The following is a 20,099-nucleotide window of genomic DNA, read 5'->3' as shown; positions in this document are numbered from 1 at the left end:
GAGGAAGGGCGGAACCTTCTGGCTGAAATTGATGCCAGACTCAGTGGTCACCACGCCGCTGCTCGGTCCCTTGTTAGCAAGGCTTTCCGTACAGGCTTTTATTGGCCGACGGCCCGGGCAGACGTTCAGGACTTAGTCCAACGATGCGCTGGTTGCCAACTTTTTGCCAACCAAAGCCATATGCCACCCACCGCACTCCAAACTATACCCATCACCTGGCCTTTTGCGGTCTGGGGGCTTGACATGGTCGGACCCCTTAAAGGTGGGACCGATAGGAAAAAATACTTACTGGTCATGGTGGACAAATTCACCAAATGGATAGAAGCCAAGCCTGTTAAAACGGCCGAATCCGGACCTGTGATAGACTTCATATCCAGGGTGGTACACCGCTATGGCGTCCCCCACAGCATCATAACCGATAACGGTACAAACTTTACCGCCGACGAGGTAAAACTCTGGTGCAAAAACATGGGCATCAAGCTCGATTATGCTTCCATCTATCACCCACAAACCAACGGCCAGGTCGAACATGCAAATGGTCTTATAATGAGCGGCATTAAACCCAGACTGGTGCGGTCCCTCAAGGAATCTAACACGCACTGGGTAGAGGAGCTCGACTCCGTGCTATGGGGGCTGCGGACCACGCCAAATCGCACCACCGGATACACACCATTTTTTATGGTGTACAGCGCAGAGGCAGTTCTGCCCTGCGACATAATTCATGACTCACCTAGAGTGCGCATGTACGAAGAAAGAGAAGTCGAGCTCGATCGGCAGGACAACTTGGACGCCCTGGAGGAGGAGCGCGGTGTGGCAAAAGCCCGTTCCGCATTTTATCAATAGTAGGCCCGAAGATATCAAAGCAGAGAAGTACGGGCCAAAAATTACAATGTTGGCGAACTAGTTCTACGCCTGCCGGATAAGAAAAAGAAAAACTCAAGCCCAAGTGGGAAGGTCCATTCATAATCGACCAAGTCCTGACTGGCGAGGTGTATCGCCTACGAGATGCGTCGGATAACCGACTCGAGCCAAACCCGTGGAACGCCACGCGTCTCCTAAGATTCTATGCCTAGCGCCGGACTCTGTGTTCGTCTCCTTCCTCTGTCCATTTTTTGCATTTTTCTGTCTTACATTTGTCTCCTTCCCCTCTTTTCTTTTATAGCCCTTAAAGGCTTATCTAGTGATGCGCCACTCGTGCTCATTAAACCTGGGGGCTTCTTTAACAGAAGCTTATTTATACGGGCTTCATGCCCAACACATGCGTCAAACTTCTGCATGTACCTTTTTCTTCACCATTATATGCATCGATATGACTTAAGTTTTGGCCAAGCTGGGTTGCCTGGCTCCTGTGCTTACCCCTACGTTCCCGATTGTTTGGCTAGGTGGTAAAGGGAGCACCTCTGCGATTGTTACTGCCGGGTCAGCCGGATGTGTACCTCAGACTAGGTGAAGCCGAAAGCTAGCGTTCTTAAGGGAATATTCGGTCGGTGAGATAAAAGATGATCTTTTTTATTTTTTTATATGCGCCCCCAGATGCTTTTTTCTGCGTCTTTTTACGCAGTCCGGACATGCACTTTAGAGCATGCCTCCCAGCAAAAGGAACCCCTAATGGAACTATTCTCTCTGGAAGATGTTTCTTACTAACCATGTAATATAACATAACTAGTTGGGCACTTGTCTGATAAAGCACTAATGAACCCTACGCCTGGTCTCCACGCATACCACAGTTCTTATATAACCGCTATGGTATTCGGACACACTCCAGACCTACAGGTCCCGAGGTCGAAGCGAAAAGGTCAGCAACGACAAACGATCTGCAATCCGGCTAGAAGGCATTACACATGTCAATTCAAAATTACATAGTCATTCTGACTGATTGTATTCCTCTTCTATACCATCTAACAGGCTGTCTAATTTACAGTCCTGCTGGGAATACTTCACGGCCAACTCTACTTGGCCGTATACTAAGCTCACAAGGATCTCCTTCCCGTCAGGCCCCACTGGTCCGACCTCGGCCATGTGGTTTGGGTCAGACTTCGTAAAACGGGTCTTCACCATGGCCCGGGCTTCCCTAGCGCCTTGTCGGCAGGCCGATATCTTCCACAACCGGAAGCACTGCCGAGCTCCCTTCAGCTTCTCCGCAAGCTCTCCAAGGCCCTCGGGCATGGAGTGGGCAGGCCATAAGGCTTGGGAAACACCTCGCATCGCCTGCCGAATTTGCTCGTGCGGTTGCATGAGTTCGGGAAGAAGGTCACCCGTAGAACCGGGCATCTCCTCTGCAGGACGACCTGTGAGCATACCTACAGACATTACTCTGTTAGTCGACTTCTTCGCCGAACTATTTTTTCAATGTTCATTCAAGCACTTACTAAAAATGCCGCGTCGAAGCCGCTGATTCTCCTTCGTGGAGTCCGACAGCTGGCCACGAACATCTTTAAGTTCGACGTCCAGCTTGGTGTTGGCATCCTGAAGATCATTCTTCTCTCGCCTCACCCTTTTCAACATACTCTCACTGGCCTTTAGCTGGCGTAAGAGTTGTTGTTTGTCCGGATCGAGTCCGGTGCCATCTGCAATATGATTTGTCAGATTTACACCCACACCGCACAATACTAAACTTTCGAAGTGTATCTTACCTGAGGGGGTCTCTTTGGACTCCCCTGCTGCGGCTAGTGCGGCCTCTAGTTGGGCCTTGCACTTTTCCAGCTCCTGGGACACTACAGTATTCTTCTCTGCAAGAACCTGCATATTAAAAGATCCTTAAATCAGTTGCTCTAACTGTTTCAAGTCTCAGGGGCTACTGGTATATATATATTTGACCAAAATTTTCTTACCCGTATGTCTTTTACATACTGCTCTGTGGCTCTAGCTAAACCATTTTGAGCGGCACGGAGGTACGCATCTCCCGAATTAAAGGCATCTAAAGCCTCTTGGGAGAAACAAGCATCGCGTAGAACTGTCCGGCGACGCCTGTGGTTCATGGCACTCTCCACTTCAGAATTTGTGGCAGACAGCCTGTCCTCATCCTCTGTCGGAGGAGCGTCCGGTACGCGCCTTGTGCTCACCTCCGCTTCCTGGCCAGCCGTTGGAGCCTGGCTGGTGGAGGCGCGATTGGCAACCTCTCCGGATGTAGCCCGGCAAGGTCTCTTCGTTTTGAAGATAGCACAAACGTTAATATGCCCTGACAGAATAACACCAGGGAAACAGAGGGTGCGCTATACCTTTGCGCCGGCATCTCAGTCCAGACTTCATTCCTTTTTGCCCCACGGGGCCCTGCGGCCCCTCGTTGGCTAGCCGCCGCAGGTTCGGCCTCCTGCCTTGGAAAACTCCCCTGCAAAACACGGTTGTCGTCAGAAACACCAGAATACGCGAGAGTGCAATCTCTCTCGAGGGAATGAGACTCCGGCTTCTGTCACCTGGGAGGCCGGGATTAACCCTGGGTAATCAGCCGTGATGGCTACCAATGTATTGTCCTTGCTTAGCTGATGGAACACCCCATCGATAAGCTCCACCGATATGTCCGGATCCTCTTCGGAGTCCGGATCGAGGGACCGTTCTGGGTCCTCGGGCTGTGGAGGGCGGCTGTTTATATCCTTTACCTCCTGTCGCAGTTCCTGCACTGAAGTTGTTAGACTACATATCTAACCGTGGGAGTATAGAACAAATGGGCAAGCGCAATTATTCACTTACCCAACTTGGAGGATCGTACATAGTAAATACGGCCTGCAGATTGACGCGGAGGAATTCCTCCTTTTCTCCCTTATACAAAGAGGATAAGATCTTTACTAAGGCGGCGGCTGAGTCCGGCCCCTTACGACCGTAATGTGTGGCGTCATCCTCCCCGTTGAAATCCCACATGGGGTGGCCTCTATATTGAAGCGACTGCACCCCCCGCATAATGCATGCGGCCATGACTCCAATCATGGTTAGTCCGGAATGAGCCAACAGTCTTATCCGGCCCATCAGGTAAAGGACGTCTCTGTCACTTTCTCTTTGAGAGCTCCGCGGACGCCAGCTCAAGCGTTTCTTCAATGGAGCACTGTTGAACTCAGGGAGACCGACCCGGATAGGGTCCGGTAGCGGGACGTCATCTATGTAAAACCATTCCGAAGGCCAGTCCTCGGACGCCTTCTTTGGGGTTCTGGATAGGTATCCGGCCCCAGCGATGCGCCATACTTCGGCTCCGCCCACTTGATATATAGACCCCTTTTCAGAACGGGGCACCAGGCAGAATAACCTCTTCCACAACGCGAAATGAGCCTCAACGCCTAAAAATAGCTCGCAAAGGGCGACGAAACCCGCGATGTGCAATACGGAGGCGGGCGTGAGATTGTGCAGCTGGAGGCCGTAGAACTCCAGAAGCCCGCGGAGAAATGGGTGAATTGGAAATCCCAGTCCCCTTATTAGATAGGGGACGAGGCACACCCGCTCTCCTTTAGAAGGATTGGGGGTGCTCTCCGTTTGTTTTCCGCCATTATAGGTGGCGAGACCAGCTCGGACCGGGACCATGTATGCCTGAGGGAGGAATCCCTTGGCCTGAAGTGACGCTAACTTGCTATGCGGGATGGTGCAACTCTCCCAGTCCCCGGGTTTGGGACCGGAGGGGCGAGGGGAGGAGCTGCGACGGCTGGTCATGTTGGAATGGACCTTTGCTGGGAGCGCTCTGATGATAACTCGCGGAAAGGAGAAGATGTGGTTTGGACCTAAATCCCCATCCCGTTAAATAGGCGGCTCGTTTATACGGCTAGGGGTGTGGATGTAAAAACGCCCCAGCTTTTCGCATTTGTTTGAACACGTGGAAGACGGCCATTATTGGGCATGGAAGCCGAGGAGGACTACATTACAAAAATCGAACATTATTCCTACAGGTACACAAGATTTGGAGAAGAACCCGCCTTGCAATGCCAAACAAATCTGCGCGCCGGACTCGTCGTCATTGAAGCCTGGTTCGGGGGCTACTGAGGGAGTCCTGGATTAGGGGGTGTTCAGGTAGCCGGACTATACCTTCAGTCGGACTCCTGGACTATGAAGATACAAGATTGAAGACTTCGTCCCGTGTCCGGATGGGACTTTCCTTGGCGTGGAAGGCAAGCTTGGCGATGCGGATATTCAAGATCTCCTACCATTATAACCGACTCTGTGTAACCCTAACCCTATCCGGTGTCTATATAAACCGGAGGGTTCTAGTCCGTAGGCAATCAACTCCATACACAACAATCATACCATAGGCTAGCTTCTAGGGTTTAGCCTCCTTGATCTCGTGGTAGATCTACTCTTGTACTACCCATATCATCAATATTAATCAAGCAGGAGTAGGGTATTACCTCCATCGAGAGGGCCCGAACCTGGGTAAAACAAAGTGTCCCCTGTCTCCTGTTACCATCCGGCCTAGACGCACAGTTCGGGACCCCCTACCCGAGATCCGCCGGTTTTGACACCGACAGTAATCCTTATTGACTTGTCTCACCACAAGATGTGAATCTCCTCGAATGATTAGCTTCTTAATTACCAATTCTACCGCAATCTTGAGCATGGCAAGGAGCCCTTCACAATCAATTGTATTGTTGGTGGCTTCTTCCCAGGCAAAGTGCATCTCGACGACGTACTTCAAGTGCTCTCAAACTTCAAACCAAAGCTGGATAACTCCAAAGCGCATTCCACTGTTCTGTCAGTTGCCGCAGGGTTTCGGAGTATCCTTTGTTCAAGTGCTCACTGCTGTCCTGATCCTTCTCTGACTCTGATGTTCTCTGTTCAGTTTCTGCCTCATCCACCTCTCGCTGCGCTACCAAGGCTGCACTGACCACCTGGTTGGTTGCCGCCAACTATAACAAAAGTGGTTCTTGGGGTTTGGATGCAACCAAGGTGGGTACGGACGATAGGTAGGCTTTTAACTCTTGCAAAGCTGCATCTGCTTCCGAGGTCCACTTCATAGGCCCTGCCTTCTTCAATACTTTGAAGAACGGCGGTGCACGCTCGACAGACTTAGAGATGAATCTGCTCAGCACGGCAACGCATCCTGTCAAGCGCCTCACATCCTTAACTGTCCTTGGCACTTGGATCTGCTCAATGGCCTTGATCTTGTCGGGGTTGGCTTTGATCCCCCGATGGGACACGAAGAATCCAAGTAGCTTGCCGGAGGTAACACCAAATACACACTTCTCCGAATTAAGCTTCAGATTGATCTTGCGTATATTAGCAAATGTCTCTTCCAAATCCTGGATAAGGGTGGCCCAATCCTTGGTTTTGACCACGATATCATCCATATAGGCTTCCATATTTCTGTGTAACTGTGGCTCAAAACCGATCTGGACTGCCCTTGTGAAAGTGGACCCGACACTCTTTAGTCCGAACGGCATGCAGACAAAGCAGTATGTACCACACGGAGTGATGAACGATGTCTCCTCTTCATCTTCCTTGGACATGAAGATTTGATGATACCTAGAGTATGCATCCAGAAAGGAGAGAAAATCACATCCCGAAGTAGAATCCATGATCTAGTCGATGCGCGACATGGGAAATGGGTCCTTTGGGCAAGTCCTGTTGAGGTCTGTGAAATCAATGCAAAGCCCCCACTTCCCATTAGCCTTCCAGACCACTACTAGATTTGCTAACCATGTAGGATGCAGTACACCTCTAACCAAACCAGCTGCTTCCAATTTCTTGATCTCTTTGGCAATAAACTGTTGCCTCTCCAAGGCCTGCTTCTGTACTTTCTGCCTGACGGGTCGGGCATGTGGGAAGACAGCAAGGTGGTGCTCAGTTACCTCCCTGGGAACACTGGGGATATCAGATCGTTGCCAAGCAAACACATCGATATTAGCCTGTGGGAAGGCAACGGGCGCGCTTTCCTATTTGTCATTGAGAGTGGCGCTGATAGTGAAAGTACCAACAACGCTAGCTAGCCCTGCCAGGACCTTCTTCACTTGGGGTGCAGTAACCTTGGATGTCTTGTTGTTGGAACACTCCGACACGTCGTCAATGGGTGCCGTGCACTCGAAGGGAGCACGCTTTCCGGACTCCTTGCCGGAGGTCCTACAAACCCTATTCTTTCCTTTGCTTTCCTTGGCAAGAACTGTTGTTGCTGCTGCTTCTGCTGGAACTGCATCCCAATACATCTTGTCCACATAGATAATTGCATCCTTCTGATCAGATTGGATAGTGAGGACTCCCAGTGGCCCAGGCATTTTCAGGGTGTTGTAAGCATAGTGGGATGCTACCATAAACTTGGCCAGCGCCAGTCGTCCAAGAATCCCATTGTACGGTAGGGGGGATCAACCACATCAAATACAATCTTATCAGTCTGATAGTTCAGTTCTCCCCGAAACGTCACCGGCAACGTAATCTTCCCCTTAGGATGATTCCTGCCGGGATTAACTCCTTGAAACGTGCTGGTGGCCTCTAGCTCTTCTTCTCCTATCTAAAGCTTGCTGATAACTACAGGGAAATCAGATTCAACCCAGCCCCGCCGTCCACTAGCATCTTTGTGACCTTGAGGTTGCAAATTGTTGGGGAGACCAACAATGACAAGCACCCGACCGCAGTGGTGCGATCAGGGTGATCCTCTTCGTCAAAGATGATGGGTGTGTGGGACCATTTGAGCGGTTTTCGGGCCTCTGACGCTGGTTCCACTACATTGATCTCTCATGCCCATCACTTGAGTTGGCGATGAGAGGTGTGCAAAGACGCACCCCCATCAATGCATACGGAGTCAGTGGCCTTCTAAAATTCCTGCTCACTAGTTTCCTCTTCATCCCCTCCATCACTGGCATCATCACAAATTTCCTTCTCTTGGCCCCTGGCGGGTTTCCTTAGTTCCGAATGGGTCTACCGGGGCGATTTTCTTCACCACCCCAGCCCTTACCGCCAGCAGCATTCTGACCTTTCTCCTTATCATGCTTATCATACTCTGCCCTCTGCTTCTTGATGAGCTGCTCAACCTGATAACACTCCTAAAGGTCGTGGCGTTTGGTCCGGTGGATCTTGCAGTATGGCCCATCGCCTTTCCCAACTTTTTTGGCGGTGACGGCTTCCCGGCAGGTAGTGCATGCGCCATATCCCTTGCTGGGGGCCTCAACCTTGGCCTTGTTGCTGGTACTAGGCGCGCCCGATCCTTTCACAGTCATTACTACCTTATCCCTTGGCTTCTTATTGCGCTTCTTGTCCTTCTTCTAGATGGCTGATTCATCCTCATCTTCTGAATCAACATTAATGCAATCTTTTTCTCCAGGCAACTTCCTTCCTTCTTCCATCCAGACACATTTGTCCACTAGTGTATATAGTTCTTTCACAGTCTTGGGCAACCGCATGTTCATTTTAGAATGAATGCGGCGGTTGCGCACATTGGACTGAAAGCTGCTATAACGGCTTCCGGATGGATATTTGGAATATTTCTATGCACTTTACTAAATCTGTGCAAGTACTTACGGAGGGTTTCTTCTTCCTTCTGCTGGAGAAGCTGCAGGTCACTAGGCCTGCCGAGCTCATGGTGGCCATCGATGAAGGCACCGATGAACCCATGGCACAGGTCTGCGCATGACGAAATGGAGTTCTCCGACAAGTGCATCAGCCAAGACCTCACATTGGACTTGAGGGCCAAAGGGAATTTGTTGGCGAACACCTTCTCATCTCTTCCCCTGGCAGCCTGAACAACGATGGTGTAGATGCTCAGGAACTCTGCCGGGTTCAGCCTCTCGTCATACTTTACAGGTATCTCTAGCTTGAACGTGCGATCGGACAGCCAACGGACTTGCTGCAGCTCTCGTGTGAAGGCAGGGTAGCCGACCTTGAAAAGTAGGTACCCGCCAACATCGAGCGCAGGCTCATCGACATTGAGGCCGTCATACCCGTCGTTCTGGTGGGGGTCGTTGCGGCGCCGTTCGGCGACGACGCGCGCGTCTCCCCGCCGCTTGTCTTCCGGGGTTCGACGATGGCCTGGACGTGGTTCATGTCTACTACACAACCTTCTTGTAGACGTTGTTGGGCCTCCAAGTGCAGAGGTTTGTAGGACAGTAGCAAATTTCCCTCAAGTGGATGACCTAAGGTTTATCAATCCATGGGAGGCATAGGATGAAGATGGTCTCTCTCAAGCAACCCTGCAACCAAATAACAAAGAATCTCTTGTGTCCCTAACACACCCAATACAATGTTAAATTGTATAGGTGCACTAGTTCGGCGAAGAGATGGTGATACAAGTGTAATATGGATGGTAGATATAGGTTTTTGTAATCTGAAAATATAGAAACAACAAGGTAACTAATGATAAAAATGAGCACAAACGGTATTGCAATGCTAGGAAACAAGGCCAAGGGTTCATACTTTCACTAGTGCAAGTCCTCTCAACAATAATAACATAATTGGATCATATAACTATCCCTCAACATGCAACAAAGAGTCACTCCAGAGTCACTAATAGCGGAGAACAAACGAAGAGATTATTGTAGGGTACGAAACTACCTCAAAGTTATTCTTTCTGATCGATCTATTCAAGAGTCTGTAGTAAAATAACACGAAGCTATTCTTTCCATTCAATCTATCATAGAGTTCATACTAGAATAACACCTTAAGGCACAAATCAACCAAAACCCTAATGTCACCTAGATACTCCAATGTCACCTTAAGTATCCGTGGGTATGATTATACGATATGCATCACACAATCTCAGATTCATCTATTCAACAAACACAAAGAACTTCAAAGAGTGCCCCAAAGTTCACGAGGTCACGGAACTCGCAAATTGATCACCAAAACATACATCAAGTAGATCACGTGATATCCCATTGTCACCACAGATAAGCACATGCAAGACATACATCAAGTGTTCTCAAATCCTTAAAGACTCATTCCGATAAGATAACTTCAAAGGGAAAACTCAATTCATCACAAGAGAGTAGAGGGGGAGAAACATCATAAGATCCAACTATAATAGAAAGCTCGCGATACATCAAGATCGTGCCAAATCAAGAACATGAGAGAGGGAGACATCAAACACATAGCTACTGGTACATACCCTCAGCCCCGAGGGTGAACTACTCCCTCCTCGTCATGGAGAGCGCCGAGATGATGAAGATGGCCACCAGAGAGGGATTCCCCCTCTGGCAGGGTGCCAGAACGTGTCTAGATTGGTTTTCGGTGGCTACGGAGGCTTCTGGCGGCGGAACTGCCGATCTAGGTTATGTTTGGGGGTTTCCGTATATATAAGAGGTTTTGGCATCGAGAACAAGTCAGTGGGGTCTCTGGGCTGTCCACGAGGTGGGGAGGCGCGCCCAGGGGGTGGGCGCGCCCCCCACCCTCGTGGGCAGCCCGTGACTCCTCCGGGCCAACTCTTTTACTCCATGGCCTTCTTCTGGTCCAAAAATAAGTTCTGTGAAGTTTCAGGTTAATTGGACTCCGTTTGATTTTCCTTTTCTATAGAACTCAAAAACAAGGAAAAACAAAAATTGGCACTGGGCTCTAGGTTAATAGGTTAGTCCCAAAAATCATATAAAATAGCATATAAATGCATATAAAACATCCAAGGTTGATAATATAATAGCATGGAACTGAAAGTGTGTTATATCGACTAGAGGGGGGTGAATAGGTGATTTTTATGAAATTATTCACTGAGGAATTTGCCGGTGAGGAAATTCCTTAGTGAAGAACTACTAGCAGCGGAATAAGTACTCAAAGGTAAACATAACAGAATACAAGCATAGTCATCATGATGAAATGAAGACAGGCACAAAGTACAGGAAGCATAATCACAGGATAACACAGGATGAAGACAAACAAACTGAAGAAATTGAACTAAGGAAATTGAGGAAGTCTTCAGTCAAGGTCTTCTAACACAGATATGAACAAACATACAGCACAGTTATGAGGAAATGAAAGAGTTGAGGAAATAGAACCAGTAAGCTTGGTGAAGACAATGATTTGGTAGACCAGTTCCAACTGTTGTCTTAGTTGTACGTCTGGTTGGATCGGCTGAGTATTTAAACTCGAGGACACACAGTCCCGGACACCCAGTCAAGGACACTTAGTCCAAGACACCCAGTCCTCACCGTATTCTCCTTGAACTAAGGTCACACAGACCTCGTCCAATCACTCGTGGTAAGTCTTCAGGCGACTTCCAAACCTTCACAAACTTGGTCACCCGGCGATCCACAATTCCTCTTGGATGCTCTAGACCATGAAGCCTAACCGTCTGGAAGAAGCACAGTCTTCAAAGGTAACAAGCATCGGATCCACTCAGGATCAATCTCTTCAGTGATGCTCAATCACTTGGGGTTTGTAGGTGTTTGGGTTTTTAGTTTTTCCTCACTTGATGATTTTCGCTCAAAGTCCTCGGATGATGGGTTGCTCTATATTGACAAGTGTCGGTTTCTTTCGGAGCAGCCTCTCTCAGCTAGTGGTTGTAGGGGGCAGCTATTTATAGCCTAGGGAGCAGCCCGACATGATAAGACATAAATGCCCTTCAATGATATGACCGTTAGGTGGATAGATATTTTGGAACAGCTGGCGCATAGCACAGTAACAGTCGGAATTTTGAGTAGGAAAATCCTCAGGGCTATCACGTTTCTCACTGTGTAGGCAATCCGCACTGGCGAATTCCTAACTCCTCAGTCAGGACAAATTCCTCAGAGAACAGAAGAACTTCGTCTCTGTCACTGAAGAAATTGACTAAACTATATGAGATTTCCAATGGCTTCACTCGAAGGGATTGGCAGGTGTAGGATTTTGAGTTGAGCATCACATGGAAATTTTTCCTTAGTATTTCCTCGACCCCCTTTAACAGTACGGTGTTTCCTATGACTCAAGAAAGAGAAAAACAAAACTATGAAAACGAAAGTCTTCAAGCTTCATATTCCTCACATGATTATCAAGTCTTCACGGACACACCAATTTCTTCACTTTCAAAGTCTTCACGAAAGTCTTCAGAAATACCAAAATCTTCAGTCGAAGATATTCATTTTTAGGGGTCGACTTTTCCTGTAAATATCAAACTCCTCATAGACTTATAGACCTGTGTACACTCACACACGCATTAGTCCCTTAACCTATAAGTCTTCAATACACCAAAATCACTAAGGGGCACTAGATGCACTTACAATCTCCCCCTTTTGGTGATTGATGACAATATAGTTTAAGTTTTCAACGGCAATAAACATATGAAGTGTAAATACTGATATTGAGGAATTTGATTGCAACATTTAGAAGAACTCCCCCTGAAGATGTGCATAGTGAGGAATTTGCTTTTGAAGCAATGCACACTTGAAGAGTTGAATCATGGAGATCTCCCCTATATCTTGTAATTCATACACGCATTTAACATATAATATGAAGAATTTGAAATGCATGATGAAATATGGTGCCTGATGAAATTCAGCATGCATACAATAATATTAACGAGGAATAAGCATGCAGAAAAGAGTATCAGAGCATAGTGCATCAAAAGTATCAGAGCACCATCGGGTTTAAGATTACAACTTGATCCAATAAAGTTTCAGAAGAACGAGAGTTGTAACTTAGCAAAAAAACGTTGTATATGGGCGATAAAATAGAACCGCTTGAAGACAAACTCAAATTTCTCCCCCTTTGTCATCAAATGACCAAAAGGATCGAAACTGAGGACTAACGCCCCTGAAGATAATCAAGTTGATGAAGGAGCGCCAGCGTTGTTGGGGTCGTTGGTTGATGTAGGGCCTGCCGCAGTGTCGTCTAAATCTTCATGTTCATCAGTGTCGCGCGATGACGAATATGAGCTGGCCACCAGAGAAGGAACCTTGACCTTCTTGAATTTCTTCGGTGGAGGTGCAGACCAGTCAAAATCTTCATTAAGACCCATGTTCTTCAGATCTTCTTCACCATACAGATGTGATAGGATTGCCCAGGTGCGACTGAAGACTTGATGGAGGTAGTAGTGGTTTTTCTTCACTGCATTGTGTGTGGCAGTCATGTTGTGAAGAAGTGAACCAAACTGACGCTTAACCCATTTGTGATTTCGATCCACCTTCTGGTGAAGACTAAGCAGAAGTTCACGGTCTGTCATCACGCGCGGAGCAGTGGCTTGAGGAGTGGACTTGGGAGCATTGGCAGAGTCATGTGTGGCAGAGTCATCATTGGTGGAGTAAGATGCAGCTTTGCGAAACTGACCATCCAATGGACGAATGCCTTCATCTATTACAGCTAGTGCCTTGCCCTTTCCATCAACTGAGGAATATGTCTGCTTGAGGACTTCAATTGGGGGCAAGTAGCTGAGATGATTCTGGAAATCAGCTATGTAGTTGAGTGAAGACCTTGTCCTGAGGAATCTCATGACCCAAGGTGCATAAGGCTTCAGCTCAAATGGAGACAGTGCAACATTTGCCATAGTCCTCATGAAGAAATCGTGATAGTTGACAGGAATGCCATGAACGATGTTGAATACCAGATTCTTCATGATGCCAACAATTTCCTCATCAGATGAGTCGTGGCCTTTGATAGGACTGATTGTCCTTGTAAGAATATGATAGACAGTTCTGGGCACGTACAGCAATTCCTTCATGAGGAATTTTGTTCGTGGTGCCTGACCTGGTTTCAAAGGCTTCATCAGCACTTGCATGTAATGATGTGTGAGCTCAGGTTCACTGTAGATGCAGCGAGCTTCTTCAAGGGGAGGACTGAGTGGTAGAGCACGAAGCAATTCAGAGACTGGTGCAGTGTTGTGAGTGTTTTCAGACATCCAATCTAGCACCCATGAATTCACATCTTCAGCATTTCCGGTGATGTGCAGCGTTGCATAGAATTGAAGAATCAGTTCTTCATTCCAAACGCAGATGTCAGAGCAGAAATTGAGCAGTCCAGCGTTGTGAAGAACACTGATGACTGGTGCGAAGCACGGCAGAGATTCCATATCCACGTGAGGAATATGCTCATGGTAGAAAATCTTCTCCTTGTTGAACAGCACTGAGGAATAGAAATTGGCTTGACTCACTACAACAAAATTGACATACTGTGACGAAAATCCTCGTGACGATGGTAGACAACGTCACCGAAATGCCTAATGTGTGATGTTCTCGTAGGTGGCGTCACTAATTATCGCAAATCGGTGACGTTAGACGTCACTGGAATTCCTCGGCCTTTCAGCACACCTGGTTGCCAATTTCTGTGACGGTTTGTTATTTTGCATGACGAACTAGCTAGAGTCACCGAATACTACAAATGTGTGATGGTCATTTTTTGTCATGTAGCGTCTAGCAGTGGGACCCACCATAGCTAGTTCACGGGTTATTGAGAGGTAGGAGTGATGCGTCGGTTTTGGTAGTGGGACCCGCCATCATTTTTTCAATGCCTATTAAGCGTTGTAATTATTTTGTTCTATTCTAATATAAGTAGGTAGTGGCCATGGAAATATTTATGACTATTACATTCTTAAAAAGGGAAAACCTTGTTTTGTACTTTTTTAGATGGTTATTTTGTTCTTTCTAATATAAATATGTAGTGGCTCGACAAAAAAATTAATCGGGCATTAAAAAATATTCTACAGTGTCTATGCTGAAAACTTCAACTGGGAGCTCGTGAGCTAATTTTGTTTTGTTCTATCTCAAAAGTTAAAATGGAAATAGGAGAGTCGATGACATCTTACTTTTTTTTCTTATCTATAAACAGATTGGGCAAAAAAACTTGAATGGTGCGCTCGTGAGGTCATGTTGTTTGGTTCTATCTATAAAAACTTAAAATTAAAATAGGAGAGTCGATGCAAAAAGGATTGGTACAGGAGTTCGAACCGGCATTAGGAAAGAGTTCGGATGCTACACAAATCGTGCCATCATATTCTTGGACTATACGTTGCCATTAGGAAAGAGTTCGGACGCTATACAAATCCTGCTATAATATTCTTGGACTATACGCCTGGGCGTGTGTGACTATATCTGTAGGTTTTTTTTGAGGGAGACTATATATGTAGGTTAATTATTTCTTCCCAGGGCATATGTGATTCGATCTGATCGTCTTCTCGGCTCTAGTTTGCGGAGCTTCGCGGCGGGGAGAAGCAGGACGGTGATAGCCGAAGCACGACACAGATTGGTTCCGGCTGGCTGTTGCCAATTCCAAGTAAGTGCATCCACTCCCCTCTACCACCTCATGCGGATCCATCCGGCCAACATATTGTACGACGCGTTACAGCGCCGGTGCATCGCACCGGCTACCACACCGCGCCTCCGCCTCTCCCTCTTATCTTCCGCTCTTCCATCACAGGCATCGCATTTGCTCGTCGACGACGGGGACAACGTCGCTTGTCCCCAACCTGTCCCAACTGGCCACCGTCCCATCACCAACTATGCTCAGAGTTTGCAGTATATCCATCACCTGACGAAGGCGCAGAGTTTAGACTTGCCAGTGCTCCCGGCTTGGCCCCAACGCCCAAAGCATCAGTCCAGCCGACCCCTGCAAGGTAAAGGTAAATTGTGTGAACGATTGAACTGTTACTTCTGCTATTGTATTGTGTGTACGAATGTTAGATGTAGCATAGATAGATGCATGGTTTTGCAATGACAGTGAGCATATATATGTTTGTGTACAAGACATGCACAAGCCCGTGGCATTTGGAAACCAAGCATATATGTTGTACTTAGGAAAGACAATGTGAATGAGGTTTTGTTTTACTAAATTCATTGCCTGAGTAGATGTTCTCATCAATCTTGAAAGGGTTAAATTTGTGCCCGTTTTGTTGTTTCAGTTTAGTAGTGGGTTCACTAGTTGTGTTAGTAGTAGATATTGCTTCAATGCGGTGTAAGCATAATTTTGTTAATGGTAAACTATTTTGTTGTAGTGCAATGGATCGAAGCTGGATACAAGGAACGCATTTCACACCACCATACATGAAAGGTGTCGAAGAGTTTATGGGTTTTGTTCGCCAAAATTTCAGGGAAAATCAGGACATATTGAGCCCATGCAAGGACTGTCTGAATGTGGAACAACGCAGCCAGGCTGAAGTAGAGGAGCACATACTATGCAATGGTATGTCCGTTACATATACAAGGTGGGTCTTTCATGGTGAAGTGGTGAGTGATGATGAAGGTGATAATACAGAGGGTGCTGCATATCAATCAGATGATGATGATGACCGTGATGTAGCCAACGGAGGTGATGTTGCGTATATGGTAGATGATATGTTCATGTCTGGAAGGCAAGGCAAGGATAAGCCTAACCTCTTTTCCAAGCTAATGGATGAAGCGAAGAAAGATCTTTATGAAGGATGTAGTGATTTCACACGGCTGTCGTTCATTATTAAGCTCCTCCATATCAAATCATACAACCGGATTACAAATAGAGCATTTAATCAGTTTGTTGAGCTGATTAGTGTGGCGTTTCCACATGCTTATATACCTAAATCATACACTGAAGCTAAGAATGTTCTTAGTGAAGTCGGGCTGGGTTACGAGACAATTCATGTTTGCAAGTTTGATTGTGCATTGTTTTTGGGCCAACATGCCAACAAGAGCCATTGTCCTGAATGCGGGACATCAAGATGGAAAGATGAGGTGGGGAGGAAAAAGATACCTCACAAGGTACTTAGGTACTTTCCTATCATCCCAAGGCTTCAAAGATTTTTTGTGTCAAAGGAACAATCAGCAGATGCAAGGTGGCATAAGGAGAAGAGGGTTGCTGAGGCAAATGTTATGAGACACCCTGCCGATGGTGAAGCATGGAAGCACTTTGATAGTGAGTTCGGTTGGTTTGCTAAGGATGCCCGTAATATGAAGCTTGGTATTGCCACGGATGGATTCAACCCCTTTGGAAACATGACGAGTTCATATAGTATGTGGCCTGTTTTTATCATCCCCTACAACTTCCCACCCTGGATGTGCATGGACCAATCTAATTTCATGATGTCTTTGCTTATTCCTGGAAGAAAAGCACCTGGAAAGGAGTTCCATGTATTTATGCAGCCGCTGATTGCAGATATGATGAAGCTTTGGGTAACTTGTGTCGAAACATATGATGCATTGACGGGGGAACCATTTAATTTGCATGCGGCATTCTTGTGGTCGATTCATGATTACCCTGGACTGGCCACTTTATCGGGCCGTAGCACAAGAGGTTATCATGCATGTGTGCACTGTGATGTGGAGCCTTGCTCTGAGCCATTGAAAAATAAAATTGGGTTTGTTGGGCACCGAAGATTTCTGCCTACTAATCATCCTTACAGAAGAAGCAAACTTTTCAATGGGAAGACTGAGAATAGAGGGAAACCTCGGAAGTTCACAAACAAAGAAGTGGTGGACAGGTTAGAAAAACTTGTTTTCAAACCAGGCAAGTATCCATGAAATAAGAGGAAGCGCCCTGAAAAAGGTGAACCAAACTGGAGTCAAAAGGTGAGCCTGTATGATCTGCCATACTGGTCGAAACTGAAATTAGCATACAACCTTGATGTGATGCACATTGAGAAGAACATATGTGAGAATATACTTGGGGTTCTACTAGAGAGTGATGGAAAGAATAAGGATACAGTAAGTGCAAGAGTGGATCTGCAAAAACTTGGAATAAGGACAGACCTGCATATGAAACCTGATGGGAAGGGTGGATTTACAAAGCCAAAAGCAGAGTATAATCTTAAGAGGGAAAATAAGAAAAGATTCTGCGAGTAATGTGAAATTCCCAGATGGATATGCTAGTAATTTAGCAAGATGCGTGGATCTTGAATCATGTAAAGTGCATGGGTTGAAGACCCATGACTGCCACATACTTCTGCAACAAGTAATGCCAGCTGCGCTAAGAGGACTTGTCAGAAATGATATATATGAAGCCATTGCTGAATTGGGTAACTTTTTCAGGCAGTTGTGCTCAAAAACTCTTAGACTTGATGTGCTTCATCAGATGAAGGAAGATATTCCTATAATTCTATGCAAGCTTGAGAAAATTTTTCCACCTGCCTTCTTTGATGTAATGGTCCATTTAGCTGTTCACCTACCTGAATAGGCAATTCTGAGGGGGCCCGTGCATTATGGCTGAATTTATCCAGTAGAAAGAAGGCTTGGGTACCTAAAGGGAACTGTTCGTAATAGAGCAAAGCCAGAAGGGTCGATTGCAGAGGGCTATATCGTGGATGAGTGCTTAACCTTTTGCTCCAGATATTTGATTAATATTGAGACAAGGTTTAACAAGGAAGATAGGAACAAGGATGGGAAGCGGAGTGTTTCTTGTGATGAATTGGAAGTTTTTTCAGTTGCTGCAAAAGGTTTTGGGTCATCCAAACTCCATTGTTATCCAACTGAGTACGACCAAATGGTTTGGTATGTGCTTACCAATTGTCCTGAAGTAGAGGAGTACATGGAGTAAGTTCACTTGTCAAGTTGTCATCATCATTAATAGTAAAGTATGTGATGGGCTCTTAGCGAAAATTAATTATAATGATATTTTTTGCTTTATTGTTGTAGGGTTTGTCGAGAAGAAATACGAAGGAGAGGTGTCATTAACATTGAGCACACACTTAAGAAAGAATTCCCTACATGGTTCGAAAAGCATGTAAGTTATCTGTTTATGTCTTTGTTATGTCCATCTTGCATTTTTTTATGTTAATAACTGACCATGTAACTACTGTGTGCGCATCTTGTGACAGATATATACTTTAGGAGAACAACATGTTTTGGCGGATTTGTACTCACTAGCATGTGGGCCAAACCAGCGGACAGTGGTATACTCTGCCTGCAATGTGAATGGTGTTCGGTATCACACCTTTGATCGTGAAAAGAAAAGAAAAACTCAAAATTCAGGAATCATGGTGAAGGCAATTGTCAATAATGTAGAGACTCAGTACTATGGTGTTCTCAAAGAAGTTCTGGAGTTGCGGTACCCCAAAAACAAGCATGGAGAAAGGTCGATCTTTTTGTTTCGTGGTGATTGGTTTGATCTCCGTGGCAAGGCGACCGGCATGAAAGATGATGGTTACTTCAAAAGTCTTAATGTTAAGGCGCTTCGATACAAGAAGGATCCTTTCATCTTGGCTTCTCAAGCAGAACAAGTGTTTTACATGGAAGACACAAAATATGGGAAGGACTGGAATGTGGTGCAGACTTTCAGTCATAGACATTTGTACGATGTCCCTGAACTGGAGACAGGCGAGCTCAATGCTACAAATGCATACCAGGAAGAAATGCCCTCGACAACTTCCACTATGAAGAATATTGATAAGTTGTTGGACACTTATAGCCGTGATGATGAAGAAGGCACACCTGTTCATGCTAGTATTGTTTACGATCTTCTGAAGGATGACAACAACTATGATGAAGATAGTGCTACTGACGATGATGGACAGGAAGATGGTGCATTGAGTGAGAACGAGCATTCAAGTGATGATGAGTAGATCATATAATGCCTATTTGTATTTTACCAAAGTTTATAACTCTTTTATGTTCATGTTCACGCAATACAGTACAGACCATGGTTCGGATTTGACACATATACGTGGCCAATAAATCTACTCTGTTCCACCCTACTGAAATATATACTGTAGAAACTAGGAGGCGATCGATCAAGCACTCACCCTGCAGCAATCTCGCGGGTCCCCTTTGCACGCGCCTCTTGCAGAACCACCGGGACGCGACCTTTCTCCTCTCGCGTGACCCATCGCGACTCCTCCCCTCCGCCGCGTGCATCCTCAACAGCAGAGGGGGAAGGGGCTGCCGAAGTGCTTCGGACAGCACACTGTTGCAGAGCCGCCGTCGGCAAAGCAAGCGCCTGTGCAGCGGGGCTAGGGCGCTCCGCCCAAGCGGTGCTCGAGCCACCGGCGGCAAGGTGCGGCAGCGGGTCGTTTGGCGCTGATTTGGGGATTCTTTTTGTGGTCAACGGCACGGAGGAGACGAGGTGATAGCTAGCAGCCTAGCACAAGAGCAGAAGCAGCGAGATGAGTGTGAGCGTTTTTTTAAAGCATATACACCACAATGACATAAGCATTATATCTGTATTCACAACAGCATCTACAACCGGGCACCTCAAATCCGTCTCATACGTCCAAATAGGCCGCCCGGTCACTGACCGATCGTGATTTTCTAACTCAGACGGCCTCCTTAAATGGGCCTCAAACGACCGGACTGACCAGCACCCCGCATATCTAGTCCAAATATGGGGCGTCCGGGCGCGCCCGGGCA

General features: G+C 46.7%; 2 protein-coding genes across 3 annotated transcripts; one reads left to right on the top strand and one right to left on the bottom strand.

Moving 5' to 3' along the window:
* Positions 1 to 14,719: 14,719 nt before the first annotated feature.
* Positions 14,720 to 19,868, bottom strand: LOC125508293. Of its 2 annotated transcripts, XM_048672951.1 has the most exons (3): positions 19,496 to 19,868; positions 17,206 to 17,295; positions 14,720 to 15,396 (listed from the first exon to the last, which is right to left on the bottom strand). In XM_048672951.1, exons 1-3 carry the CDS (start codon positions 19,605 to 19,607, stop codon positions 15,281 to 15,283), a joined length of 318 nt encoding a protein of 105 aa, XP_048528908.1. In that variant the 5' UTR covers positions 19,608 to 19,868; the 3' UTR covers positions 14,720 to 15,280. The 2 variants fall into 2 exon arrangements, 1 of the variants encoding a protein (XP_048528908.1); XR_007283349.1 differs by lacking the exon at positions 17,206 to 17,295.
* LOC125508292 lies at positions 17,302 to 19,489 on the top strand. The gene is made up of 2 exons (XM_048672950.1): positions 17,302 to 18,287; positions 18,390 to 19,489. The coding sequence occupies exon 2, from the start codon at positions 18,731 to 18,733 to the stop codon at positions 19,313 to 19,315; it is 585 nt and encodes a 194-aa protein (XP_048528907.1). The 5' UTR covers positions 17,302 to 18,287; positions 18,390 to 18,730; the 3' UTR covers positions 19,316 to 19,489.
* Positions 19,869 to 20,099: the final 231 nt, after the last annotated feature.

The sequence above is a fragment of the Triticum urartu genome, chromosome 5 (assembly GCF_003073215.2).
Source record: "Triticum urartu cultivar G1812 chromosome 5, Tu2.1, whole genome shotgun sequence".
In the NCBI taxonomy this organism is placed as follows: domain Eukaryota; kingdom Viridiplantae; phylum Streptophyta; class Magnoliopsida; order Poales; family Poaceae; genus Triticum; species Triticum urartu.
This window is presented reverse-complemented; position numbering and strand designations above follow the sequence as displayed.

What these genes read in the sequence shown, in the direction of transcription:
- LOC125508292 (XM_048672950.1), top strand. Translation starts at nt 18,731, where the DNA reads ATGGTGAAGGCAATTGTCAATAATGTAGAGACTCAGTACTATGGTGTT.
- LOC125508293 (XM_048672951.1), bottom strand. Translation starts at nt 19,607, where the DNA reads ATGCACGCGGCGGAGGGGAGGAGTCGCGATGGGTCACGCGAGAGGAGA. An exon ending in ACCCGCGAGATTGCTGCAGG is followed by an intron (nt 17,296 to 19,495) that starts GTGAGTGCTTGA and finishes CACCTTTTTCAG; the next exon opens with GGCGCTTCCTCTTATTTCAT. An exon ending in TTTGTTTGTGAACTTCCGAG is followed by an intron (nt 15,397 to 17,205) that starts GTTTCCCTCTAT and finishes TTTACCTTGCAG; the next exon opens with GGGTCGGCTGGACTGATGCT.